This window comes from Hylobates moloch, unplaced genomic scaffold (assembly GCF_009828535.3).
Source record: "Hylobates moloch isolate HMO894 unplaced genomic scaffold, HMol_V3 SCAFFOLD_8, whole genome shotgun sequence".
Taxonomy (NCBI): domain Eukaryota; kingdom Metazoa; phylum Chordata; class Mammalia; order Primates; family Hylobatidae; genus Hylobates; species Hylobates moloch.
In genome coordinates, this window is record NW_026652283.1 from 47,099,682 (window position 1) to 47,127,345 (window position 27,664).

Here is a 27,664-nt window from a genome sequence, read left to right on the forward strand (position 1 = left end):
AAAGTGCTGGGATTATAGGCGTGAGCCACCGCGCCCAGCCCTTTATCCTCATTTTTCAGATAAAGAAACTGAGGCAAAAATAGGATAGCTCTTCCCCCAGGGTTACGTGGCTAGCAAGTAGCAGAGCTAAGATGGCTTCAGAGTCCATGTTCTTGACTGTCATGCCACACTGTGCCCTGCTCCCTGCCTCCCACTCACGTGAAAGTAGCCGTTCATGTTGAGGCCGACGATGCCAAAGTGGTAGGATCGGGAAACGTCAGGGATGATGCACTCTCGGCCCCGGCGTTGTTCAGGCATCCGCATCCACATGTCCCAATCCCAGAGCTGGCAGACACGGACCACGATGAAGGTTAAGATGTTTCGGGTTGATAGGGGACTCCAGCCCCCTCACCCTACCCTGACAGTTACCTTTTCCGGTGTAGGCCACTTGGGCTCAAGCTCCTCCTTGTACAAGGACCTCCTGAGCACCCAGCCCAGCCCAGGCATGGTCTCCACACGGTACAGTAGTGCTGGGTCCTCAGCCGTGTGTTCATACCCCTGGGGACAGGGGGCCATAGTGGGAGGTATTAGCTGAGGCCTCATAAACTCGCCTGCTAAACCCTGGTCATTCCAGCCTACCTGGTCATTCCAGGCAGAGATGCAGAACAGGCTGTCATCCTCCTCCAACAGGTGGATGGATTGGCTCAGGAAACTGAGAGAGGCAGGGTCAAAGAGTTCAGGGAGGGGCAAGGATAAATCTAGTCACAAAGAGATGCTGGAAGAGCTGGAGCTAGGTCTCAGGAGCACCTCCTTCCTGGAGTACCTCCTTCCCCCAAATCCCCACTGTCTCCATTCATCCACTCTACCTTCAACAACAGCCCCAACACCTGCCATCCTACCTTTGCCCAGGCTTTGCCCCCACTTGTGAGCTCATGTCCTCCAGAAAGCTCTCTAGGACACCTCACTGACTCTTTCCCTGCAGACTGAGGGACCTCACCCAAAACCTAGAGACTCCCCTCACCTGAAAAAATCCACAGCAATGTCCAGGTCCTCTTCCAGAACCACAGCAAACTTGGCCTCCTAGAAGGGGAATGGGACATCATGGTCCCAAGGGGGTCTCTCCATCCTGTGGTCTCCTTTGCCCCCAACCCACTTCTTGCAGGCAGCATTACCCCCATTTTCCAGATGTGAAGGATGAGGCCCAGTGAGGGGAAGAGCTTGCCACGTAACAGGCCCAGACCTTATGCTCATGTTTCCCCCTCCCAGGCCCAAGAGTTGTATCCTTAGTACTCACCGGAAACAGGTTGAAAGTGGCAGTGAGGCTGGCCTTGTAGTGCTGGGAGTGGGGTAGGAATAGGGCACATGAGCTTTAGGGTAGAAGGCAGAGCCAGGTGTCTGCCCCATCCCCACTTGCCTACGCAGTACCTGAGACACGCGGGCATTCTTGATGCTGATGGGAGTATGCTGGATGCCCCTCAGACCAAACAGTGCCACCACATCCATGGGTTCCTGGGGGACATGGCCACTGCTCACCATGTGAGGTCACTTTTCCCCTGCCCACCTCTGCAATCCAACACCTTCACATTTCACAGCCCTTGCCTGGGCAGTCTCCCTTGCCCGTCCCTGGCAATCACTGCTGCTCCATGTTGTGCTCCACCCGAGGCACCCCCCAAGTCCTGCTCACCTCATAGTAGCCGTCAATGAAAACTGTTATCATCTGAGGAGACACCCCCTGGGCTGAAAGCAGAGAGCGCAGCATCCTGGGGAGCCCAGGGATAGGTTAGGGTCACTTCATCTCCCCCAACTCAGGCTCCCCTGTGTTTACAGCTGGGCCCAGATTCCCTATGCTTACCCACAGAGGTGAATGGGTCTAGAATCTATTGCCTTTCTGCCCAGCTCAAGAGTTCCTCCTGGAGGTAGGTGACCTAAGCACCCTTCCATTTACTAAGCACCCTCCTATTCAGCGCTGGGTATAGCCCATTCCCAGGCTTACCTGTACAGGTAATTGGGTCGGTTCCCTGCAATGACAGCCACAGGCACATTGAGGACCTTGTTGTCTGCAAGCTGTGGGAGAAATAGCATTTAGCTCTTGCCTTATTCCCCCTTCAAACTGGGATCCCCACCTAGGGAAGCGTTCTCAGGTGAGAGGTGAGGGTAGGTGCAGACTGGAGTAGACAGGGAAGGGATAGAGGATCTTCCCTGTTCTGGGCTCTCCACACACTCAGCCCAACTCCAACGTTGAGCTTTGCTCACATGGCCTGCCCCTTCACCCCAGCCCTGTCTTTCAGAGCGCAGTGTAAATCCTGCCCCTGGTTCTCTCCCAGGCTCAGGTAGGGAAAGCCCAACCTAGATCATTCCTGGGGCCCCCCTGCTGAGCTGGGAAGAAGTCCAAACCTCACTGTCTAAGGCCCCACTCACTGGGTCAGGGCTGAACTCGATGGGTGTGGGGTCCTTGCAGCTGCATACACTTCCATAGCCCTCAACTTTGCTGCAGAAGCGCCGGCGGCGACGGTTCAGCTCTGTGTCTGCCCAGTGGCACTCTGCCTCTGAGGGAAGGATGCGGTTGTCACGGAGGCATGGGGCCAGCAAGGTTTGAAGAGCCCCAGGCACACAATCAAAGGAATAAAGCTCCACAGAGAGATCTAAATGCCCACCCCCAGCCCAGGCCCTGCCCCATCCATGCTCCACTAACTCCACCTTCTGCTGAGCTCAACGGCACATCCGTCTTCAGCAGGACTGGGTCCCCCCAGGAGGAGAGGGCAGGTGACTTAGAATGTTTCTCCCCGAGGACAGGACCTGGCAGGAGGCAGGAATGAGGGCCATGGGGGCCCAGACACCAGTTTGGGTGCTTTTTCCCCTCTCCCTGCCTACTTTCATCCAACCCACTGCCACTGGCTCCTATTTGTTCCCCACCCCACCCCATCTCCTGGGGTTCTGCTCCTCCCAGGCCCTAGATACTACAGAATGGATGGCCTCTGGTGCCGGCACCTCCTTTTCGTCCCACGAAGGCCCATGTGTCCCTCCAGCCCAGGGCAGGGCCAGCCTGGCTGCCCAGGCTCCTCAGCAGAGCCTTGGCTGTGTCCTTGAGGTGGAAGGAGCCCTCATCCTGGAGGACCAGAGAAGGCAGTTAGCCTGACTGGCATGGTTCCAGGAGACCTGGCCTCACAAAGCACCAACTATGTGGCAACCTTTTACTTAAAATAGCTCATTACATTATTGCAATAACCCTCTATGGTTACTCTCTTTCACAGATAAAATAATAACTGAAGGCTTATAGAGATTCTGTCATCCAGCTAATAAGTCCTTTCCACAAACCCACACGATCTGCACCTCTCTCTCCCGCCACTCTCTGCCTTCTTTTCCCACCACTCTCCTACTCTCCTCCCTTACTCTGCTCCACCTCAACTGGCATCTTTGCTGTTCCTCAAATATGCCTTGTACCTTCCCACTTTAGGGGCTTTGCACTTGCCATTCTTTCCACCTGGAATGCTCTTCCTCCAGATACTCACCTGGCTCACTCCTCAATTCCCCAGCTTTCTGCTCACATATCATCTCCTTGCAGGGGCCTCCCCTTTCTAAAATGTCCCCTCCCCGCTATCATTCTGTATTCCCTGCTTTATTTTCTTCTTTATGTAAGTTATCATTTACTAGCATTATCCACATTTACTTGGCTGTTTTTTGTTGACCTCCCACGGCTGGAATATAAGCTTCATGAGGGTGGGGACTCTGTCTTGTTTCCCATTGTATCTTTAGCACCCAGAGCAGTACCTGGCATACAGTTGTTGCTCAATAACTATTTGCTGAATTAATACAAATGGTAAGGCTAAGATTGGAACCTGAGTAACCTTCCTTCAGAGAATCTTCCCGCTATGTTATATGAGGGGCAGAGAAGCCGGGGCTAGGAGCAGGGTTGGAGGTAGGGAGTAGGGGTCAGGGTCAGGACAGAATAACTGACCTTGACAGTGCAGATGAGCACTCGGCCGGGCGCTACCATGTTGAGAAACAGCACCATGGCCTCATCCTCATGAGGTGAATACGTGTCAAACACACGTTTTGCCATCACGTGGCCCTGGCAGGGGATACACTTCTGGTGAGTTGGTGTAATCAGCAAGAAGAGCCCAGCTCCAGCCCTCTGGGTCACCCACCCCTAGAAACTCACCGTGGCCTGGTTGAGGACAATGACATGGATGCCCCGGCCCTGCTCCCGGGCCTCATCCTCCAGCACCTACACAGTGGCAGAGACAAAGTCCAACTTTTCACTCTGACATTCAAGGTGTCTCTGTCTTAGAGGTACTTAAAACACCAGCTGCTTGAAACATCACCTCCTGCCTATGCTTCTGTTCACACAGTTCTTTTCCAACTGAGCTTGAAGGCCACCTCTTCCAGAAAGCCTCTATAGCACTCCCACGAGAAGAGATCACCTCTTCCTACAACCCTCCCCTCCATGACTTTCATGGCTCTTAGAGCCTCTGCTGTCTCTGCTTCATCCTGGAGGTATCACAATCCTCCATCACACTGAACCCCTCAAGGTAGGGCCAGGTCTGATTACTTTCAGGTCCCCAGTGCCCAGCACAAGGCTGAGGCCAAAGAAAGGACCAGGGGATGGTTATAAAATAAATCAATGAATTGACTGCCTACTATTATAAATGATTACTTTTGAGATCCCACTACATACAAGACACTTCGCAAACTTTTCATTGAATCCTGACAAGTAGAAATCATTAGTCCCAGTCTGTAGATAAGGAATCAAGGACTCCAAAGTCACACAGCTAGAAATTGGCAGAGTTGCAGTTCCCACTTAGGCAGTAGACCCTGCTGCCAGCGGGCCATGCCCTGAGCAGAACAGAGTGACTGTACACCAAACCCTGGCCCACTGACCGTGGTGCCATCCACTGCCACATATACTTTGCTGCGACTTGAATACACCTCTACGTCCAGGACCCGCCGGGGACCGCTGCCTCTGCGTCGTGGGGGCTCCAGGCGGCCTAGGGTCTCATCTGTGGGGTACAACAGGTCATGGAGATAGTCTCCCCAGCAGAGTCTCACCCCTTAGGGTCTGCCTGCCACTCCAGCTGTGAGATCCAAGGCCCCCTACCCCATCCTTAGCCTGGCCCTACCATAGTCTTGCTCTGGCTCTGGGTCTTCATTGGCTTCACTGATGGCTCGCCGAGTGTCCAGGATCAACTTGATATTGACAATGACAGTCACCAGCAGGAAAAGCACGGCCCCTGTCTGAGGGGAGGGGTAGGGATGATTAAGAGGAGCACCTCCTTCAGATCCTAGAGGGTCTTTCTGAAAGGAGGGCCCTGGCTGCAGTGAAGACATCCAGAGAAACTGGGTCCTGTCTCTTCCTCTGTCTGCCTAGCTCTACTCCTCTGACCAGGGCCTAGTTTCACAGCCACCTTCCCCAGGGAAACTTCCCTGACACTTCCCCCTCCATTAGGGCCCTCCCTACTCAGTGCTCCTGTATTCTTCTATTTGAGACTTTGATTTCCTCCATTGTTGGTTTCTACAGATGAAGCCAGGCCCAGGGACCTAAGCTGGGGATCAGACCTGGGTCCTGGCCCTAACTGCCTCACAGGGGTGTGCCTCTCGGCAAAGCCAGCCTGATCAGACTTCAGGCTTCCCTCAGAAGCTTAAAAGTTGTACTTGGGTTCCGATTCCAGAACTTTGGGTTCAAATCATTACCTATAGGGACATGACACGTAGAGGTCTCCCCCCTAGGAACCTGCTGCCCCTTTCCAGCTGGGGCTGGCCAACGTGGGTCCCAGTGCCTGATTTAGGTGGGGAGGAAGCTGGGAGGGAGCCCTTGGTGGGGAGGGTTTGGGACATCTCTATACCTGACAGAATCTTCGCAGGGCCCGCTGGTTTGTCAGTTTATACTTCCAGGTAAGGTACCAGCTCCGCTTCTTCCGAGCCCCAAAGGGCTTGATGAGGGGGCTGGGCTTCCAGTCGTCCATGCCGGATTGGCGGGTCACCAATGTCCTGGCCAGCCCATGACTTCAGGAATCTGACGGGACCAGAGGGCCACATGGGGTAAGATGCTCCTCCCAAAGTCTGATGCCTTTTGGGGAGATGAGGGAGGACCTCCCAGCAACTCTTCCCTACAAGCACCCATACTGTGTGACATGGGGAAAGTGGCTCAACTTCTCTGGGCTGGCAGGAAACCCTTCAGTGGGGTTGGATCACCTGGAAATTCCCTGAGACTGGAGTAACTCTCTGAATCAAGGCTGTCCAAGGGTGGAGGCCAAATAATCGGCTCAAAGTTCATTAGCACCTACAAGGACCAAGCTCCAGGCCTTCCCAAGCCTGTGGTGGGCAAAGAGCGACCTCTCCTGCCCCAGTCTTCAACCCTCGTCCCATCCTAGCTGCCCCAGCTTCTCTCCTCCTCCCAGGGCCCGGAGCCGACCGAGGGCTCGGGAGACCTGCACCGGCAGCGCTACCCGTTCCGGACCCCCACGCGGAGGCACTCACGGCTTAGGGGCCCCGGGCCCCGCTCGGGCCCCGCTAGGGCCCTCACTGCTCGGCCCGACTCGCCGCGGCCTCCGCCTCCTCCATGCCGCTTGCGGCCCCGCCCCGGCCTGGCCCGCCCCCCGGCTTCCGCCGCCGCCGCCGCTGCCGCGGGGTGAGAGGGCGACGGGCGGTGCTTAGGGCGGCGGCGGCGGCAGCGGCAAGCGGCGTCGGGGTGTCAGCAGCCAGCGAGTAAGGCGAATGCTCAGACCGTGCTAGGCAGCTTCGCAGCCCGGCTGGCTGGTGGGGCTGCCTGCACGAGAGCAGCCCGCTTCCCAGCACCACCGATGGCAAACTCGACTCCAGTCAGAGGCCTAGCACCTTGGACCACATCACAGGGCACGCCAGGGTCAGAGGGGCTGCAACCCTTGGACACAGCACACACACCACCCGCCCCATACCCCTCCTGGGCAAAGCCGTTACCTGGTCCTGGGGCATGCACAGCCATTGGAGGCCAAGGGAGATTAAAATCCAGGTCCTGTAACTGTTCTAAGCACCTTACTGATGATGTTTAATTCCACAACAACCCCATGAGGTAGGCGCTATTATCATTATTTCTTTTTATTTTTTTAATTGAGACAGAGTCTCGCTCTGTCGCCCAGGCTGGAGTGCAGTGGCACCATCTCGGCTAGTTGCAACCTCCGCCTCCTGGGTTCAAGCGATTCTCCTGCCTCAGCCTCCTGAGTAGCTGGGACTCAGTCGTGCGCCACCACACCCAGCTAATTTTTATATTTTTAGTAGAGACGGGGTTTCACCATGTTAGCCAGGCTGGTCTCAAACTTCTGACCTCAAATGATCTGCCCGCCTTGGCCTCTCAAAGTGCTGGGATTACAGGCAGTGAGCCACCGTGCCGGCTATAGGCGCTATTACTATCCCTGTCACAGATAAAGAAATAAGACCTAATGTCACAAAGCTAGGAGAGGTGGAATTGAAACTCAGCCTAGCTCCAGATTCTGCTCTTAACCACTGCACTCTGCTGGCAACAATACATAAGAGTTGCCAGGTTTAAATAACATCATACATATAAAGCAGTTAGCTTGACACAATGGTTCTCAAACTTTAGCTTGCGTCAGAATCACCTGGATGACTTCTTAAAACAGAGGTGCTGGGCCCCATCCCTAGAGTTTTAGATTCAGTGGTCTGGGGCAGGGTGGGATTTTGCATTCCTAAGAAGTTTCTAGGTGATGTTGATGCTTGTTTGAAGTGGATAGCCATAGAACAGTTTTAGGCAGGGGAGCAATATAATCCAATTTATGTTTTAAGAGAACCTTTACTTTTTTTTGTGGAGAATGGGTTGGAAGCAGACAGAGGAAGCCAGAAGACCAGTTAGATTTTTTTGAGCTTTCTGTACTCCATCTGCTTCCTGAATGGTGGGGTAATATCCCCCAAAATGAAATGTTAACAGTACTTGTCTTAGGAGTTAAAGAAATAGATGATTTTTTCTAGTAAGTATGTATAAGAATAGAAGAAAACCCGGCCGGGCGCGGTGGCTCACGCCTGTAATCCCAGCACTTTGGGAGGCCGAGGCGGGCAGATCACGAGGTCAGGAGATCGAGACCATCCTGGTTAACACAGTGAAACTCCGTCTCTACTAAAAATACAAAAAATTAGCCGGGCGAGATGGCGGGCGCCTGTAGTCCCAGATACTCGGGAGGCTGAGGCAGGAGAATGGTGTGAACCCGGGAGGCTGAGCTTGCAGTGAGCCGAGATCGCGCCACTGCACTCCAGCCTGGGCGACAGCGAGACTCTGCCTCAAAAAAAAAAAAAAAAAAGAATAGAAGAAAACCCAACACATTTTATTACATTTGAAAAGATGTCCCGGCTGGGCACCATGACTCATGCCTGTAATCCCAGCAGTTTGGGAGGCCAAGGTGGGCTGGTCAGTTGAGGTCAGGAGTTTGAGACCAGCCTGCCCAACACGGTGAAACTCTCTCTCTACTAAAAATACAAAAGTTAGCTGGGCGTGGTGACGGGCGCCTATAATCCTGGCTACACAGGAGGCTGAGGCAGGAGAATCTCTTGAACCTGGGAGGCAGAAGTTGCAGTTGAGATTGCACCACTGCACTCCAGCCTGGGTGACAGAGCAAGACTCTGTCTCAAAAAATAAATAAATAAAAATAAATAATTAAATAATTAAAAGATGTCCCTCAGGGTTCCTTCCTGACCCTCTTTTCTCCTCAAACTGACTATTCATGGATGATCTCATTCTCTCATGACCTCTGTTACCAATCTAGATGCCCAAACTGATATTGGCAGTTCTAACCTCTTTCCTGAGCTCCAAGCTGCCTGATGTCCAGCAGGACATCTTCACAGGCCCCTCTAACGCAACAGCACAACTTCTGGAATCATTTCCTTTCACTCCTAGATTTCCTGTGAGTTCCCCTCCTCAGTGAACTGCACCAGGCCAAACAGCTGGGAGTCACCCTTGACTCTTTGTCTGTCTCCAGTGACCAGTCCAGGTATGTCTTGCTCACCATTGTATTCTCTACACCACACAGAAAGGCTGGCACATAGTAAGCTCTCCATAACATTTGTTGAAATCATTCATTTGTATTTTTTAACAAATTTTTATTGAATGCCACTATAAATGAATGTAACCAGTCACCTAGTCCTGTCAGTCTTACCTCCTAAACAGCCTTCCATTCTAGTCTAATTCTTCTTTGACCTCACAATCAGCCCCAGTGTAGGCCATTTCAGTTTCTTGCTTTCCAACCAGTCTCCTTGACTCTAGATTTTTACTCCTCCTGTCCTTTTCTCCTTGCAAAATCCAGAGTGATTTTTTTTAAGGCAAATGTTGCCTGGTTCAGTGGCTCATGCCTGTAATCCCAGCACTTTGGGAGGCCAAGGTGGGTGGATCCGCCTGGCCAACATGGTGAAACCCTGTCTCTACTAAAAATACAAGAATTAGCTGGGTGTTGTGGCAGGTGCCTGTAATTCCAGCTACTCGGGAGGCTGAGGCAGGAGAATGGCTTGCACCTGGGAGGCGGAAGTTGCAGTGAGCCAACATAGTGCCACTGCACTCCAGCCTGGGCAACGGAGCCGGACTCTGTCTCAAAAAAAAAAAGACAAATGTTTTTGTGGGGAAAAGAAAGAGAGATCGGCCTGTTACTGTGTCTATATAGAAGGAAGTAGACATAAGAGACTCCATTTAGTTCTGTATTTGAGATGCTGTTAATCTGTGACCCTACCCCCAACCTTGTCCTTGCAAGAGACATGTGCTGTGGTGACTTAAGGTTAAAAGGATTTTGGGCGGTGCAGAATGTGCTTTGTTAAACAAGTGCCTAAAGGCTGCTTATGGTTAAAGGTCATCACCATTCTCTTAAATCTAGAGAAAAAGAAAAACATTTGTCTCCTGCCCGTCCCTGGGGCGATGGAACATCTCCAGGTAAAACCCTTTGTGTGCTTTGTTTACTGAGTAAGGAGAAAACCGCCTTTAGGAATAAGGTGGGGCTTGCTGGAGCAATACTGCTAAAAGGTTTATGGAGATGTTCGCATATACATATCAAAGCACAGCACCGGTGATGGTAAAGATAATTATGAATAAATACTAAGGGAACTCAGAGGCCGGTGCCGGTGTGGGTCCTCTGTAAGCACAGCACCGGTCCCCTGGGCCCCGCTTTTCTTTCTCTACACTTTGTCTCTGTGTCTTATTCCTTTTCTCAAGTCTTTCGTCCCACCTAACGAGAAGCACCCACAGGTGTGGAGGGGCAGGCCACCCCTTCATGTTTTGTCTATCTCTAACTTAAAACCCTTCCATGGATCAAAAAGTACCAAGGAAAATGATGTTACTTAAAATTATAAAGGTAGGCCAGGCATGGTGGCTCATGCCTGTAATCCCAGCACTTTGGGAGGCTAAGGTGGGAGGATTGCTTGAGGCCAGGAGTTCAAGACCAGCCTGGGCAACATAGCGAGACTCTATCTAAAGTTTTAAAAAAATTAATTACAAAGGTAACCATTAGATGAACTAAAAAGAGTGATAGAAATATATAGTGCCAGACCGCGTGCAGTGGCTCACGCCTGTAATCCCAGCACTTTGGGAGGCTGAGGCAGGCAGATCACAAGGTCAAGAGTTTGAGACCAGCCTGACCGACATGATGAAACCCCCGTCTCTACTAAAAATACAAAAATTAGTCGGGCATGGCGGCACGTGCCTGTAATCCCAGCTACTCAGGAGGCTGAGGCAGGAGAATCACTTGAACCCAGGAGGGCAGGTTGCAGTGAGTCAGGATCGTGCCACTGCACTCCAGCCTGGGCGACAGAGTGAGACTCCATCTCAAAAAAAAAAAAAAAAAAAGAAAGAAAGAAAAGAGAAGAAATATATTGCCAATGGGGGAAAGGAACTACAGAGTGTGAGTTAAACCCATATATCCATACTTTTTTTTTTTTTTTTTTGAGACAGAGTCTCGCTCTGTCACCCACGCTGGAGTGCAGTGGCGCGATCTCGGCTCACTGCAACCTCCGCCTCCCGAGTTCACGCCATTCTCCTGCCTCAGCCTCTCCGAGTAGCTGGGACTACAGGCGCCCGCCACCACGCCCGGCTAATTTTTTGTATTTTTAGTAGAGACGGGGTTTCACCGTGGTCTCGATCTCCTGACCTCGTGATCCGCCCGCCTCGGCCTCCCAAAGTGCTGGCATTACAAGCGTGAGCCACTGCGCCCGGCCCATATATCCATATTTATCTGAATGGGACAATAAACAGCAGACAAATGTTTAAAATTGAGAAGTAGTGTGGCTGGGCATGGTGGCATACTCCTGTAGTCACAGCTGCTTGGGAGGCAGGAGGATTGCTTGAGCCCAGGAGTTTGAGTCCAGCCTGGGCAACATAGGAAGACCCTGTCTCTAAAAAAGAAAAAAAAGTAGTGGTAGGATTTACAATAAGAAGATAGTTACTGCTACCCTACCCTTTCACACCTCTAGGCCCACTCCCAACTGGCAACCACTTTTAGTTAACTCTAAACAATAACGTTATGCGTATGAACACCAAAAGAAAAAAAAAAAACTAAAAGTTATTTTTTGCCAATTGGGAGTGGGCCTAGAGGTGTGAAAGGGTAGGGCAGGGGTAACTATCTTTTCATTGTAAATCCTTCTGCAACCATGGGCTGGAATTACTTGAATTAAAAGCCTAAACAAGCCAGAGTTTTCATGGCTGTTCATTACCTGTTAAATAAAACCCAAACGTCTCAGAACCATTTTCTATAACATTGTTACTCAAAGTGTGGTCCCTTATTACTTGAAGTGTAGACCAGCAGCATGGCCATCACCTGGGAGCTTATTAGAAATGCAGGATCTTGGCTGGGCGCAGTGGCTCACACCTGTAATCCCAGCACTTTGGGAGGCCGAGGCAGGCGGATCACTTGAAGTCAGGAGTTCAAGACCAGCCTGGCCAACATGGTGAAACCCTGTCTCTACTAAAAATACAAACATATTAGCTGGGCATGGTGGCGCATGCCTGTAATCCCAGCTACTCAGGAGGCGGAGGCAGGAGAATTGCTTGAACCCGGGGAGGCAGAGGTTTGCAGTGAGCCAAGATCGCGCCACTGCACTCCATCCTGGGCGACAGAGAGAGACGCTGTCTCAAAAAAAAAAAAAAAAAAAATGCAGGCTCTCAGGCCCCACCCCAGATTTGCAAAATCAGAACCTGCATTTTAACAAGCTCCGCAGATAATTCATACGAACAGTCAAGCTTAAGGAGCATCTTGCTTGTAAGCCCAATGTGGACCTCTTCAGCTTCAATTGCCCCTTTCTACTCCGTTAGTCTGAATTCTAGCCCCTGGGGTGTGTGTGTGTGTGTGTGTGTCTAGCTAAAATCCAGCCATCGTTTTAGACCCAGTTCCTCTGCTCCAGGAAGACTTCCAAGCCCTCTGCAGCTCTCTGTTACCACTGTTCCTTAAACTCCCACATCTCTGACTGAAGCTGCTTAGACTTGATTCTGCAAACAGGTATTGGGCGCCTGCTGTGTGCCTGGCTGGATTCAGTGCCAGGGTGGGGCGAAGGCGCTGAGGTCTCCGAGTGCTCTTTCAGGTCCAACTCCAGAATCGCCCAGCCCCACGCAATCCAGGGCCAGAGGCTGTGTGCGCAGCACTCGAATATATCCACAGACGGTGCTGCGCGGCTTTTCTGAGTGTTACGGCGCCCTCCTCCCGCCCCCGCGCCGCGCGGGCGGGGACCCACCGGTTTTGCTCCGCTTTAGCAGCGGCGAAGGGAGGACCCCGGGAGCCGGTCCCCGGCATCCGGTCGCCCAGCCCTTTTCAGGCTTGGGCCCGCATGGAGGGGACCGTGGAGTCCCAGACGCCTGACCTGCGGGATGTGGAGGGTAAGGTGGGCAGGAAGACCCCTGAAGGGCTGCTCCGCGGGCTGCGAGGCGAGTGTGAGCTGGGAACCTCTGGCGCCCTGCTGCTCCCAGGGGCGCCTAGCACCGGCCACGACTTGGGGGACAAGATCATGGCGCTGAAGATGGAGCTGGTGAGTGCAGAATCCATGGGCCAAGGGGACGAGTCCCCAGTGTAGGGCCGGGAGGGACGAACTCATGCTCCCAGAGTTAAGCTGGAGAGGAAGTAGTTAAAACTCTCCACCTAACTGCTCAGAATCCCTCCCAGATCAATCCGTAAACGCTGGGGTGGAGATGGAGTGACGTCCATTACTTGTCCCCCAAGAGTGAGTGGGGTGTTGATGGTCCTGAGGACTTGGGGTGGGAGCAGTGGGTTTTGGAAGTTATTCCTGCCAAATAATTGGGAGGAGAGAGATGACGACTGGGAAGTACTGAAAACCCAGCGCAGCACAAATTCCCCCCGCCTGTATGGGCCACCTATTCCCCACCAGTCCCCGTTGTAAGGCAACCGGTTTTTTCTCCTTCTGCTAAACGGGAAAGGGTTTAAGTTCCTGTGAGGCGGCAGTGTTCAGCACAGAAAAGATGTGGGTAAAGGGGCCTATCTGCGGAGAACTACCTGGACCAGGGGCACTGAAAACCTTCTCCGTTTCCTCTACATCCCCCAGCCCTACTTAAAATAATGGAAAGTTCGTAGACCCATAGCAGGGACGGAGAGTAGCAGCACCATTGGTGCTGATTCCCTCGCCTCAGACTCAGTCTCCTCCCAGCCAATCTCCCAGGTAAACTGGATATTTGGATCTCATCTGTACATTCTTGGGGAGAAGAGGAAACAGCAACCCTCCCCTTTCTCTATTGCTGCTGGTCTAGATTCAGAGCCAAAAGGGCAGCCGAGGCCCTGGCAGGTTCCCCAGGGCCCTGATTCCGGTGAAGTGGGTGATTTACACCTGCCACTACTTTGCAGCCAGTTCTGGGGAACTGAGGAATTGCCATCGGCTTCCTGGCTCACAACCAGGAGCCCACAGTGAGTACGTCAGCTAATAAGTCTTCCTGTGTGCCCAGCCTGTGCCAAGCTGGTCTGTGAAGGAGCAGGGGAAGGAAGTCATGGGAGCTCTGAGACCAGCCAGGGCTCTGATGCCTGAGCTGAGAGGCTGGGAAGAGAGTCTGATGGGCGGAGCAGTCAGGAAAGGCGCCCTGGGAGAAGGACTTGAATGCCAAGTGTGCACTTGGCCTTGAAGGTTGGAGGTGAGTGCCCAATTCTCCAGAGCAAGGCTGTGACTGTACCCACCTAAGCGAGGGCTTGCCTTTGCCTCACTGTACAAACTTTAGCTCAAGGCCTAGTAAGAGCCTATCTAGACTATCTAGTTGCTTTGAAAACTAACTTTCACCCAGCGCATGTGCCAGGCAGCTTGCTGAGCACTTTACATGATGCTCTCTTCATCTCCACAGTAACCCTGTTAAGTAAGTGACATTTTATAGATGAAGAAACTGAGGCACAGGGTGGGCATGGTGGCTCACGCCTATAATCCCAGCACTTTGGGAGGCTGAGGCAGGCAGATCGCTTGAGCTCAGGAGTTTGAGACCAGCCTGGGCAACAAAGCAAGACCCTGTCTTTACAAAAAATACAAAAATTAGATGGGTGTTGTGGTGTGTGCCTGTAGTCCTAGCTACTCTGGAGGCAGAGGCAGGAGAATCACTTGAGCTCAGGAAGAGGAGGTTGCAGTGAGCTGAAATCGCACCACTGCACTCCATCCTGGGTGACAGAGCTCAGAGCTAGACCCTGTCTCAAAAAAAGAAAGGGAAGAAGGGAAGGAAGAGAGGAAGGGAGGAAGGGGGGGAGGGAGGAGAAAAGAAAAGAAAACAGAGGCACAGGGAATTTAATAACTGCCCAACATCACGCAAAAAGCAGGGCCATGATTTGAACCCAGATCATCTGACTGCACTTTGCATCTTTACTTTGAGACCTGCTTTGTGCCAGATAGTCTAAACATTTTATGTCATTGAAATGAGAAAACTGGTCATCGTTTCTCCCACCTTACAGATAAAATGTGCTTGCAGATTCTGAACTCACATAGGGAGTCAGTGGAAGAGCCACGCCTAGTCTCTCTGGCTCTCTTTTCTGCCTTGGTGGAAACTTCTGTAAACTTTAAGGGGCTGCATTTAACTTTTGATTTTGTCTCTCTGTATTCTTGACCCAGCTTGCCTGGGGCCTGAGGCTGCCTGAGAAAGGGCACAAGGGAGGGAGACTTCTGGGGCCAGAATGAGGAGAGATCCCCATCCTATTTTTTCTCCCTCCTCAGGCCAGGATGCTATTAATATTAATCTCTTCCTGTGCTCTGCCCTGCCTACTGGGTTGCACCCAGGAAGGACAAGGGGTGGGGCAAGGAGTTTCCCTTCGGGCTACTGAAGGCAGGACTGGTTCAAGCCCTCTAAGGACTGTCCTTCAATTGTTCCCCTCCCAGCTCTCCTTGCACAAAGGGGGAAGGCCTACCCTTGAGGCCAAGGTCAGTCCTGCCTCTAGGCCTCGTCCCTCCTGCTTTCTTCCTCTACCGTCTATTCAAAGGTTGAGTGAACAAGCCAGACTGGGATATGTGGGAATGGGAAACAGTGGCAACTTCTTAGTTCTCCCACCCAAAGAACTGTTGCTATGACAACCCACCTCCATAGAGGCAGTTTGAGAAAAAGCTTTAGGCAAGGAAGAAGGCACGGGTTCAAGTCTTGGCTCTGCTTCTGAAACATTTTGTGGTCTTGAGCAGCACTCTCTCTCTCTCCTGGCCTCAGTTTTTCCTCCTCTTGGTGGAGGGGGTAGAGGGAGATGGGGACTGTGGAACCAGATGATCGTAAGAACCTTTGTAGTAACAGTATTCTGATAGTCCCCGCTCTGGGAGCTCTGACTGGGACTTCCAGGCTTTTACCCCAGGGCCTGATTTGGATTGAACAATGAGGAAACCGTACAGGACCCCAGCACTGGGCAGAGTCTGGTATGTAGATGTTAAGGAGAGGAGTAGGGAGCCTGAATCTCCTTGGAAGGAGAATTGGGTTTGGAGTCGCCTCCGAGGCTGCATCTCTCCTGAGCTGTTTATCCTATACTCTATTTTCTTCAAGAGATGGTGTGAAAAAAGTGTTTCTTTTTCTGGCAAGAAAGCCTTGCTTTCTTCTATTCTGGGAGTGATGCTGTCACAGTCAGGGAATCCCACTGTCACAGGATTATAGAATCTGCTCTCAGATTTATTTCCCAGCAATACAGTACAACCCAGACCCCTGAATCCTGGGAACCATCAAAGGGGTCAACAATAGGAAAGGCAAGAGAATCACAGAACTGAATGTGACCTCCTTAGCCCTGGGCTGAGCACCAGAAATGGATTGGGCAGGATCTGCTCTCAGGGAGCTCACAGTCCGGTTAGGGAAGGGGGAGACAGAAGAACATTTCTAGTACAGGATGGTAAGTGCTGATAGAACCCAGGAAGGGCCTCCTGGAAGAGTCTTGGCTGTAGAGTGATGTGGTTGGGTTTGTGCTCCAGAAAGGCGACTTCAGACTGGAAGGAGGCACAGGCTGTTTCCTCTGATTGAAATGCTTCTCTCCACCTCTTTGTCTGGCTGAGTCCTTCTTTTTTTTTTTTTTTTTTTTTTTTTTTGACACAGGGTTTCACTCCCATCACCCAGGCTGGAGTGCAATGGCACAATGTTGGTTCACTGCAACCTCTGCCTTCCAAGCTCAAGCGGTTCTCCTGCCTCAGCTTCCTGAGTAGCTGGGACTATGGGCATGTGCCACCACACCTAGCTAACTTTTGTATTTTTAGTAGAGACGGGATTTTGCCATGTTGGCCAGGCTGGTTTCGAAGTCCTGACCTCAAGTGATCTTCTGCCTCAGCCTCCCAAAGTGCTGGGATTACAGGTGTGAGCCACTGCGCCCATCCTAGCTGAGTCCTTCTTAACCTCAAATTTTCAGCTCATGTCCCTTATCCTAGGAAGCATTTCCTGACCTGGTTAGGTTATGGCCTATGTGTCTACAGTCCTCTGTATAGCAGTTGTTTCCCCTAGCGTTTGCCACACTGAACTTTTCTTTTTTTTTCTTTTTTTTTTTTTTTTGAGACGGAGTCTCCCTCTGTCGCCCAGGCTAGAGTGCAGCGGTGCGATCTTGGCTCACTGCAAGCTCCGCCTCCCAGGTTCAGCCCATTCTCCTGCCTCAGCCTCCCGAGTAGCTGGGACTACAGGTACCTGCAACCACACCTAGCTAATTTTTTGTATTTTTAGTAGAGACGGGGTTTCACCATGTTAGCCAGGATGGTCTCGATCTCCTGACCTCGTGATCTGCCCGCCTTGGCCTCCCAAAGTGCTGGGATTACGGGCATGAGCCACCGCGCCCGGCCTGAACTTTTCATTTTTAAATTATTTATTTATTATCATTTTTTTTTTTTTTTTTTTTGAGACAGAGTCTCGCTCTGTCACCCAGGCTGGAGTGCAGTGGCGTGATCTCGGCTCACTGCAACCTCCGCCTCCCGGGTTCACGCCATTCTCCTGCCTCAGCCTCTCCGAGTAACTGGGACTACAGGCGCCCGCCACCACGCCCGGCTAATTTTTTGTATTTTTAGTAGAGACGGGGTTTCACCGTGGTCTCGATCTCCTGACCTCGTGATCCGCCCGCCTCGGCCTCCCAAAGTGCTGGGATTACAAGCGTGAGCCACCGCGCCCGGCTCATTTTTTTTTTTTTTGACACGGAGTTTCGTTCTTGGCGTCCAGGCTAGAGTGTAATGGCGCGATCTCGGCTCACTGCAACCTCTGCCTCCTGGGTTCAAGCGATTCTCCTGCCTCAGCCTCCTGAGTAGCTGGGATTACAGGCACCCGCCTAGTTAATTTTTGTATTTTTAGTAGAGATGGGGTTTCACCACGCTGGCCAGTCTGGTCTTGAACTGCTGACCTCAAGTGATCTGCCTGCTTCAGCCTCCCAAAGTGCTGGGATTACAGGTATGAGCCACCCCGCCAGCCTTATTTTTCTTTTAATAGAGACGGGGTATTGCTATGTTGCCCAGTCCAGTCTCAAACTCCTGGCCTCAAGCAGTCTGTTTGTGTCAGCCTCCCAAAGTGCTGGGATTGCAGGCTGAGCCACAATGCCCAGCCAACCACACTGAATTTTAAGTGCTTGCTTCATTGTCTTATCTTACCCACTAGATTATGAACCCTCTGAAGGTAAGAAATGATGCCTTTTCTTTCTTCATCGAACATAGTGCCACACCTATAAGAAATAATAAATATTGGTTCCATAACTGAATGGATTAATTCCATCTCGAGGGAGGGCAAGGAAGACTTCCTCGAGGAGGTGACATTTGAGCTGAGGCTTGAAGAATGAATAAAGTCAGTGGGAATTCCAGTTCAAGATACCAGATTGAGGGCCGGGCACGGTAGCTCACGCCTATAATCCCAGCATTTGGGGAGGCTGAGGCAGGCAGATCACCTGAGGTCAGGAGTTCGAGACCAGCCTGACCAACATGGTGAAACCCCATCTCTACTAAAAATACAAAAATTAGCTGGACGTGGTGGCGCACCTGTAATCCCAGCTACTTGGGAAGTTGAGGCAGGAAAATTGCTTGAACCCTGGAGGCGGAGGTTGAAATGAGCCAAGATCGTGCCACTGCACTCCAGCCTGGACGACTGTGCAAAACTCCGTCTCAAAAAGAGAAAAATAAATAAATAAAATAAATAAAAGGCACAAAGCCGTTATGACAATGAGAATAAGAGACAAGGTAATAGGAACAAAATTTTGGAAGCTGAAATGCAGAAGGAAGAGTGGTAACTAACTCAGACCTAAAAAATGCTTAGTCCTAAGCCAGCATTGGAGAAAGCTGAAAAGCAACACTTTTTTTATTTTGGGGGGTGGCTAGAGTTTTGCTCTTGTTGCCCAGGCTGGAGTGCAATGGCACAATCTTGGCTCACCGCAACCTCCGCCTCCTGGATTCAAGCAATTCTCCTGCCTCAGCTTCCCAAGTAGCTGGGATTACAGGCATGTGACACCATGCCCAGCTAATTTTATATTTTTCGTAGAGACAGGGTTTCTCCATGTTGGTCAGGCTGGTCTCGAACTCCCGAACTCAGGTGATCCATCTGCCTCAGCCTCCCAGAGTGCTGGGATTACAGAGCCACCGCGCCTTACCAAAGCAACACATTTTATACTGCAAAAACCCTTAAAGGTTTTAGAGGTTGGAAGCACCAGGTATTTCTGGAACTGGGGGCACAAATGGGGCTGAAAACAAAAGGGCTGGTTGAATATTTAAAAGTCATATACTAAGATCCCCTCCCTAACTGTGCAACCAGGTGCCAGCTAATTCTTTATCTAGCAGAAGACTGGAGATGTAAGTTTTGTTGTTGTTGTTTTTTTTCTTTTTTTTTTTTTTTTTTGAGATGGAGTCTCGCTCTGTTGCCCAGGCTAGAGTGCAGTGGCCCAATCTCAGCTCTCTGCAGCCTCAGCCTCCCGAGTAGCTGGGATTACATGCACCCGCCACCACACAGCTAATTTTTGTATTTTTAGTAGAGACGGGATTTTGCCATGTTGGCCAGGCTGGTCTTAAACTCCTGACCTTGGGTAATCCACTTGCCTCAGCCTCCCAAAGTGCTTGGATTACAGGCATGAGCCACTGTGCCCGGCTGTAGATGTAAATTTTGGAAAGAGGAAGGAAAGGAAGAATGGAGGGAGGCAGAAAGGAAGGAAAGGAGGGAGGGGAAAACAGCAGGACAAGTGTTTTTAGTATGAGGAGCTTTGTTTAATGTATTTAGTTTGGTCATGGACTAGGACAGTTGTTTTCACTGTTCATAGATTTGTCTCCAGGATGAAATAATTGAAGATAATCTCCTTTATCAAGTTAACAGTCTGTACAGTCTGTGATATCGCAGTTATTTATGTTCATCTCCCCTTATTGAGACTGCAAGCTTCTATTAAGCAGGAACAATTTCTCCATCATCTTTGTAATTATTAGCAAATCCATGTACCCAATAGTCATTTGTTTAATTGAATTAGAGTTGTGATATTCTTCCAAAAACACAAATAATTTCAAGTATAAAATTTTTTCTATGCTTTTGCCATAGTGTTTAGAAAACCCTAAACTGTGTGTGTGTGTTTTTTTAATTTTTTCACTTAATACAACGCAACAATAATCATTAATACAGAAAACCCCAAAATATATGAGGATTTCTTCCCACCAGCAAGCAAGCAATCAGTTCTGCAGCAGACACCAGCTGGGTGTCTACTAACTTAATTTCAACTCTGTCTACCTGGAGACAGTGTCACATCCCACAGGTTGAGGGCTCGGTCCCCAAGACTGTCCCCCTCTTCAGACACTAGTCGTAAATCTGGGCCTCCTGACCTTCTGACCAACCAGCTTCAAATTGGGGTTCCTATGACCCCCTCCTTGGGTTTGATTGGTTTTCTGGTGTGGCTCACAAAACTCAGGGAAACACATTTACTGGTTTATTATAATGATATTACAAAGGATATAGATGAAGAGATGCATGGGGCAAGGCATACGGGAAGGGGTGCGGAACTTCTGTGCTCTCCCTGGGTGCACCACCCTCCATCTGTTCAGCTACTTGGAAGCTCCCTGAATCCTGTCCTTGGGGACCTTTTTTTATTTTTTGAGACAAGGTCTGGTTCTGTTACCCAGGCTGGAGTACAATGGCGCAATCACAGCTCACTGCAGCCTGTACTTCTCTGGCTCAAGCAATCCTCCCACTTCAGCCTCCTAAGTAGCTGGGACTACAGGTGTGCAATACCACATTCAGCTAATTTTTTTTTTTTTTTTTTGGTAGAGACAGGGTTTCCCTATGTTGCCCAGGCTGGTCTTGAACTCCTGGGATCAAGCGATCCTCCCACCTTAGTCCCCTAGAGTGTTGGGATTACAGGCTTAAGCCCCTGGTCCTGGTCCTTTGGGCCTTTTCAAGAGACTTTATTGGTTGTCCACGATTGAAACATGGACAACCATATCAAAATGTTATTGGACAAAAAGAGTCTGATCAAAACCCAGCAAAGCCTGTCTGTTTAGATTCTTATTGGCCTCTCTCTGCGGCATTCCTTCCTCCAGGGTATGAGTCAGGACCCTCTCTGGAATGAGGGTCTTATGACCTACAATCAGATTAGAGTCCTACTCTGGGAAGGTGAGAGGAGAGCAGGAGAAGGTCAGAAAGAGACTCTGTTTCCTGAAGCCTACTTCTGAGTGCCCCAGCATTATAACAAAAACTGTAACAATGGCTATGGGACTTATGAGCCAAAAACTGGATGAAAACCTGCACACATACACACACACACACAGAGTAATACCACACATAGTAAATAAGTCGACCATAGTAATATGTAGAGCCAAATAGCCTACCATTTATTGATTTACAGTATTATATTTGTCAGATGGTATGCTATGCATGTTAATATGTTCCTTCGATGTCTCATGACAAATCTTTAGATAGTACCGCATATTATAAGAAAGAAATGAAGGTTTAAAGAAATAAATTTAAATTTCATATGGCTCATTAATGGCAAAACTGGAACTCGAATCTAGGTCCATTTAATTCCAGTGTCTAATTTTCTCAATGTACAAATATATATATATATATTTTTTGAGACAGAGTCTTGCTCTGTTGCCCAAGTTGGAGTGCAGTGGTGTGACCTTGGCTCACCACAACCTCTGCCTCCTGGGTTCAAGCAATTCTCCTGCCTCAGCCTCCTGAGTAGCTGGGATTACAGGCCTGCGCCACAATGCCCGGCCAATTTTTGTATTTTTATTAGAGACAGGGTTTCACCACGTTGGCCAGGCTGGTCTCAAATTCCTGACCTCAGGTGATCTTCCCACCTCGACCTCCCAAAGTGCTGGGATTACAGGAGTGAGCTACCACACCTGGCCTCAATGTACAAATATTAATACATGGTCTTACTCTGGTTTATCATAGATGTGAATAAAGCAGTTATTTCCTGAATAATTCAATAAACATTTTTCAAATACAAAAAACATTTACTGTGTGTGTGTGACCTGCGGGATCTGACCTGTGTATGTAAATACACATACACACATAATGACGTTTTGGTCAATGTCAGACCACGTATAACATATAAACATCCATGTAAATTTTTTTTTTTTTGAGACGGAGTCTTGCTATGTCACCCAGGCTGGAGTGCAGTGGCGCGATCTCGGCTCACTGCAAGCTCCACCTCCCGGGTTCATGCCATTCTCCTGCCTCAGCCTCCCCAGCAGCTGGGACTACAGGCGCTCGCCGCCGTGCCCAGCTATTTTTTTTGTATTTTTAACAGAGACGGGGTTTCACCATGTTAGCCAGGATGGTCCCGATCTCCTGACCTCTAGTGATCTGTCCTCCTCAGCTTCCCAAAGTGCTGGGATTACCATATAAACATTTTGATCAATGATAGACTACATATGTCAAATAAACATTTATCATGTGTGTATATATGCACATATATGTATAAATAAACATTTATTATGTGTATATAAGTGTGTACACATATACACATATTTATATGATGTTTCGGTCAATGATGTACAGCATATACCATAGTGATTTCATAAGATTATAACGCAGCATATACACAAATATGATATATGACACTTGATATTGGCATAGCAGATCAAGTAGGGATTGATATTCAGTAATTGTGCTGGGACATTTTGTTTTCCATATTTTAAAAAGTATGTAAACTTTTTAAAATGTCATCTAGTTTGTGCATTTACCCTCTCATAAAACCTCCTGCTGGTTCATTTCTCTAAGCATATCCCCATTGTTACGTGACGAATGACCTTATATACAAATAATAGAACAGAAGGTTTCTAGATTAAAAGACACTGAGCATAGTTGAGGACAAGAGGAACTAAATAAAGATATACTAAATACAGCCAGGCACAATGGCTTATGCCTGTAATCACAGCACTTTGGGAGGCTGAGGTGAGGAGTTTGAGCCTGGGAGTTTGAGGCTACAGTGAGCTATGATCACGCCACTGCACTCCAGCCTGGACAACGTAGCGAGACTTTGTCTTACAAAAACTTTAAAAACTACTAAATATCATGAAATACCTCTCCAAGCCTTTACCCCTACTTGGCTCCTAAGATACTGGCAGCCTTGCTTACATTATACTCTCTAGAGTGGTATAATATGGGGAATATGATTAACTCGAGAGAAAAAAAAACAGATACAAACTTTAGACCTCCAATTAAACAGCCCAATCAGATCACCCTGTAGTGAGGCTCAGAGTTGGCAAGCTTCATACATACACGGTTTCTAGTCATTGTATCATTGTAGAGATCCACTCTGAAGGGTGAGCAGCAGTTAAAGATCATAGACATCTGACCCTCTATATAGACCTAAATAAATAGGAAAAAGCAACTTGAGGCCGGGCATGGTGGCTCAGGCCTGTAATCCCAATACTTTGGAAGGCCGAGGTGGGATGATCACCTTGAGGTCAGGAATTTGAGACCAGCCTGACCAACATGATGAAACCCCATCCCTACTGAAAATACAAAAATTAGCTGGTCATGGTAGCAGGCACCTATAATCCCAGCTATTCAGGAGGTTGAGGCATGAGAATCGCTTGAACCCTGGAGGTAGAGGTTGCAGTGAGCTGAGATCATGCCACTGCACTCCAGCCTGGGTGACAGAATGAGACTCTGTCTCAAAAAGAAAAAAAAAGGAAAAGAAAAAGCAACTTGAATGAAATGGAGATAATACAGAGAGATACAAACTTATAAAAATCATTAAGCATATCCTTAAAGAGATAAAAGATAATATTGTAGCCATGAACAAAAACAAGAAGGTGTAAAAAGGTAAACATTCAGAGAACTAGAAAAAACACTTGGAAATAAACACATCATGGGGGGGGGGAAGAAAAAAGAAAAACCGAAGACTTGATAATAGGCCAGGTGTGGTGGCTCATGCCCGTAATCCCAGCACTTGGGAGGCCGAGGCAGCGGATCACCTGAGGTCAGGAGTTCAATAGCAGCCTGACCAACATGGTGAAACCCCACCTCTACTAAAAATACAAAAATCAGCCAGATGTGGTGGCAGACACCTGTAATTCCAGTTACTTGGGAGCCTGAGTCATGAGAATCACTTGAACCCGAGAGGCGGAGGCTGTAGTGAGCCAAGATGTGTGCCATTGCACTCCAGCCTGGGGGACAAGAGTGAGACTCCATGTCAAAAAAAAAAAAAAGGAGTTGATAAAGTTGAAATATTTCAGAAACTAGAGCAAGTATAGAAATAGATGTGGCTGGGTGCTGTGGCTCACGCCTGTAATCCCAGCACTTTGAGAGGCCGAGGCAGGTGGATCATGACGTCAGGAGACTGAGACCATCCTGGCTAACATGGTGAAACCCTGTCTGTACTAAAAATACAAAAATTTAGCCGGGTGTGGTGGTGGGCACCTGTAGTCCCAGCTGCTCGAGAGGCTGAGGCAGGAGAATGGCATGAACCTGGGATTTTGCAGTGAGCCAATATCGCACCACTGCACTCTAGCCTGGGCAACAGAACGAAACTCTGTCTCAAAAAAAAAAAAGAATGAGATGCAAGAGTGAAAAAAAAAAAAAAAAAAAACAAAAAGAAAAACATAGAGGATCAGTTCAGGACACCCTCTGTCCAAGTAATAGGATTCCCAGAAAGAACAGAAAAATACTGGAGGATAATCATCAAAGAAACAATTTTTTAAAATCTCCCAGAACTGAAGAACGTCAGTTTCCCGATTGAAAAGGCCCATCAAGTGGCTAACTCAATAGATGAAAATAACCCACACCATGGCAAAATTGCTGTAAAAACAGAACACTGGGGACAAAGAGAAGATCCTAAAAGCTTCCAACAAGAATGGGAAAAGGGTCACACGCAAAGGATCAGGGATCGGAACGGCATTAGATTTTTAAAGGCTAACACTGAAAATTAAGACACAGAGGCTGGGTGCCATGGCACATGCCTATAATCCCAACACTCTGGGAGGCCAAGGTGGGCAGATCCCTTGAGCTCAGGAGTTTGAGACCAGCCTGAGCAACATAGTGAGACCCCATCTACAAAAAAAAGTTTTTAAATTAGCCAGGTGTAGGTACATGCCTGTAGTCCAGCTACTCAGGAGGCTGAGGCAGGAGGGTTGCCTGAGCCCAGGAGATCAAGGCTGTAGTCAGCCATGATTGTGCCACCACTGCACTCCAGCCTGGGCTATAGAGTAAGACCCTGTCTCAAAAATAAAATAAGACAATGGAACAATGCCTTAACCCCTGAGGAAGAATTATTTTTAACCTGGAATTCTATATCCAGCCAAACTATCAATAGTGTGAGGAAAGATTAATAACTTTAAAAAATAATTTCAACTTTTATTTTATTTTATCTCATTTGAGAACGGACGCTTGAGATTACCCTGTAAGTCAAATTTACTTCCAGTACAGACAGGTAGACTGGTGTGTACAGGGGAGAAGGCCTGAATGCCCAGCCAGTGGGATTCTGATCCTTCTAAGCTCTGGCCAACCCTTTCCCCTCTCGGCGGCTGCTACCAATGCCCTGAAGAGACTAGGGAACCAGGTTAGCTCTCTTTATTCCCCAGCTCCTGCCTCCTTTTGGCCCAATCTACTTCCTGATTAACACCCTATCTTGCTGTTCTTTGTTTCTATGTCTTTCTGGTGAATATGGGCAGGCTCAATAATACCCTGTGGCTGGGCACGGTGGCTCATGCCTGTAATCCCAGCACTTTGGGAGGCTGAGGTGGGCAGATCACCTAAGGTCAAGAGTTTGAGACCAGGCCGGGCGCGGTGGCTCACGCTTGTAATCCCAGCACTCTGGGAGGCCGAGGCGGGCGGATCACGAGGTCAGGAGATCGAGACCACGGTGAAACCCCGTCTCTACTAAAAAATACAAAAAATTAGCCGGGCGCGGTGGCGGGCGCCTGTAGTCCCAGCTACTCGGAGAGGCTGAGGCAGGAGAATGGCGTGAACCCGGGAGGCGGAGCTTGCAGTGAGCCGAGATTGCGCCACTGCACTCCAGCCTGGGTGACAGAGCGAGACTCCGTCTCAAAAAAAAAAAAAAAAGAAGAAGTACCCTAAATATAAAGTTCAAAGCTTAGTAGGATTGAATTTTAATACTTAACATTTACTGAGACCTTCCTCTGTGCTAGGCACTGTGCTGAGTACTTAATAGACAGCATTTCAGAATCCTTACAGCTACCCTGTGAGGTAAGTGATTTAATCCTGTTTTGCAAACAAAGAGACTGAGGCTCAAAGAAGATATGTCTAATCAGTGGTAGAGCTGAAATGTTAGGCAGCAGTCTATCTGCTTCTGAAGCCTACACTGCAAGCCATTATAATTCCATCCGTCTTAAAGTGAAACATGGTTGGCTGAACCACAAGGTAGTGGCCTGTGGAAACGCTGGGGAAACCCACGCCCCAGAACTGGGACTAATTCCTTCTCCCACTCCCCCAGGCTTACCTGCGAGCCATCGATGTGAAGATCCTGCAGCAGCTGGTGACCTTGAATGAGGGCATCGAGGCAGTGCGCTGGCTGTTGGAGGAGCGGGGGACATTGACCAGTCATTGCAGCAGCCTCACCAGCAGTCAATACAGCCTGACAGGCGGGAGCCCAGGCCGCTCAAGGCGAGGCAGCTGGGACAGCCTGCCAGACACCAGCACCACCGACCGGCTGGACAGTGTCTCTATTGGCAGCTTCCTGGACACAGTGACCCCCAGTGAGCTGGATGAACAGGGCCCACCTGGGGCTCCACGTCCTGAGATGGACTGGGCAAAAGTTATAGCTGGTGGAGAGAGGGCCAGGACTGAGGTGGATGTGGCAGCCACCAGGCTAGGAAGCTTGAGAGCTGTGTGGAAGCCCCCAGGGGAGAGGCTTCAAGGTGGACCACCTGAGTCACCAGAGGATGAAAGTGCCAAGCTGGGCTTCGAGGCCCACTGGTTCTGGGAGCAGTGCCAGGATGATGTGACCTTCTTGTAACAACTATTCCACCCTTTTGTAATCCTGTGGCTCTTTTATCCATTAGCTGTGGTCTCCCCCAAAATTGATTCTCCCTCAGTCTGAGACTAGGAAGAGGCTGCACTGAAATCAGTTACCATGGAAACCTGGCTCATCATTTCTCTAGTCCCTAGGGAGTCTCTGCCTTTATCCCTCAATTATTGGGTCCCTAGAGCTAGCTTGCTCTTTCTTTCTTTTTTTTTTTTTTTTTTGAGACAGGGTCTTATGCTGTTACCCAAGCTAGAGAGCAGTGGCATGATCACAGCTCACTGCAGCCTTGACCTGGGCTCAAGCAATCCTCCTATTTCAGCCTCCCCCATAGTTAGGACCACAGGCATGCACCACCATGCCCAGCTAATTTTTTAATTTTTTTTTTTTTTTTTGGTAGAGATAGGGATTCCCTGTGTTGCCCAGGCTGGTCTCAAACTCCTGGGCTCAAGGGATCCTCCCGCCTCAGCCTCCCAAAGTGCTGGGATTATGCCCAGCCCCTAGAGATATTTCTATAGAGGTATCGACTCTGAAGGATTGACTTATGGCTTTTGGTGTTTAGTATCTCTCACTACTCCCCCCAGCTAAGTAAGGATTTAAGGAATTTAGGACTTCCTGGAGTTAACAGATGAAGAGATGGGGGTATAATTACTTCACCCAAAGTCTAGAAGCCTTGGCCCCTCTCTTGGCCAAGATGGAGGATTGAAGAGGGACATGGACCTTCAGGACTAACCCTCTATGGATTGGCCCCCCCAGAAGCGTTTGGGCTGGTAGACCCACCCCTTCCTACCTGCTGAGTGATATCATTTCCTGCCAGGATGGGTAGCCCTTTGTACGGGTTCTTGGATGGTGGTAGGTCATATAGGGGTATCTGAGCCCCTGCT

The 27,664-nt window shown here is 49.5% G+C and overlaps 2 protein-coding genes across 6 annotated transcripts in view; one reads left to right on the forward strand and one right to left on the reverse strand.

Moving 5' to 3' along the window:
* The window catches only part of POMGNT1 (protein O-linked mannose N-acetylglucosaminyltransferase 1 (beta 1,2-)), a 12,648-nt gene extending 6,709 nt beyond the window's left edge, over positions 1-5,939 (reverse strand). For all 3 annotated transcript variants that reach the window (XM_032160721.2, XM_058443347.1, XM_058443348.1), the window contains exons 1-17: positions 5,820-5,939; positions 5,097-5,211; positions 4,858-4,976; positions 4,139-4,204; positions 3,935-4,048; positions 2,968-3,085; positions 2,677-2,775; positions 2,398-2,525; positions 1,973-2,043; positions 1,664-1,739; positions 1,405-1,488; positions 1,274-1,315; positions 1,001-1,059; positions 619-691; positions 409-537; positions 199-324; positions 76-88 (exon numbers count right to left, since the gene is read on the reverse strand). In XM_032160721.2, the coding sequence (XP_032016612.1) occupies positions 76-88; positions 199-324; positions 409-537; positions 619-691; positions 1,001-1,059; positions 1,274-1,315; positions 1,405-1,488; positions 1,664-1,739; positions 1,973-2,043; positions 2,398-2,525; positions 2,677-2,775; positions 2,968-3,085; positions 3,935-4,048; positions 4,139-4,204; positions 4,858-4,976; positions 5,097-5,211; positions 5,820-5,939 (1,552 nt within the window). The remainder of the gene's footprint in view (positions 1-75; positions 89-198; positions 325-408; positions 538-618; positions 692-1,000; positions 1,060-1,273; positions 1,316-1,404; positions 1,489-1,663; positions 1,740-1,972; positions 2,044-2,397; positions 2,526-2,676; positions 2,776-2,967; positions 3,086-3,934; positions 4,049-4,138; positions 4,205-4,857; positions 4,977-5,096; positions 5,212-5,819) is intronic.
* LURAP1 (leucine rich adaptor protein 1) lies at positions 5,761-26,886 on the forward strand. Of its 3 annotated transcripts, none has more exons than XM_058443346.1 (5): positions 5,761-5,868; positions 8,855-8,948; positions 12,314-12,428; positions 12,511-12,951; positions 26,253-26,886. In XM_058443346.1, exons 4-5 carry the CDS (start codon positions 12,754-12,756, stop codon positions 26,772-26,774), a joined length of 720 nt encoding a protein of 239 aa, XP_058299329.1. In that variant the 5' UTR covers positions 5,761-5,868; positions 8,855-8,948; positions 12,314-12,428; positions 12,511-12,753; the 3' UTR covers positions 26,775-26,886. The 3 variants fall into 3 exon arrangements, 2 of the variants coding, with proteins under 2 accessions (XP_058299329.1, XP_032016613.1); XM_032160722.2 differs by lacking the exon at positions 5,761-5,868 and adding an exon at positions 5,876-6,015; XR_009214657.1 differs by lacking the exons at positions 5,761-5,868; positions 12,314-12,428; positions 12,511-12,951 and adding an exon at positions 5,876-6,015 and having other exon boundaries at positions 26,253-26,383.
* The last annotated feature ends 778 nt before the right edge of the window (positions 26,887-27,664 follow it).

Coding starts and splice junctions, on each gene's coding strand:
- LURAP1 (XM_058443346.1), top strand. CDS start 12,754: ATGGAGGGGACCGTGGAGTCCCAGACGCCTGACCTGCGGGATGTGGAG. Junction 12,952..26,252: donor TGGCGCTGAAGATGGAGCTG/GTGAGTGCAGAA, acceptor CCACTCCCCCAG/GCTTACCTGCGAGCCATCGA.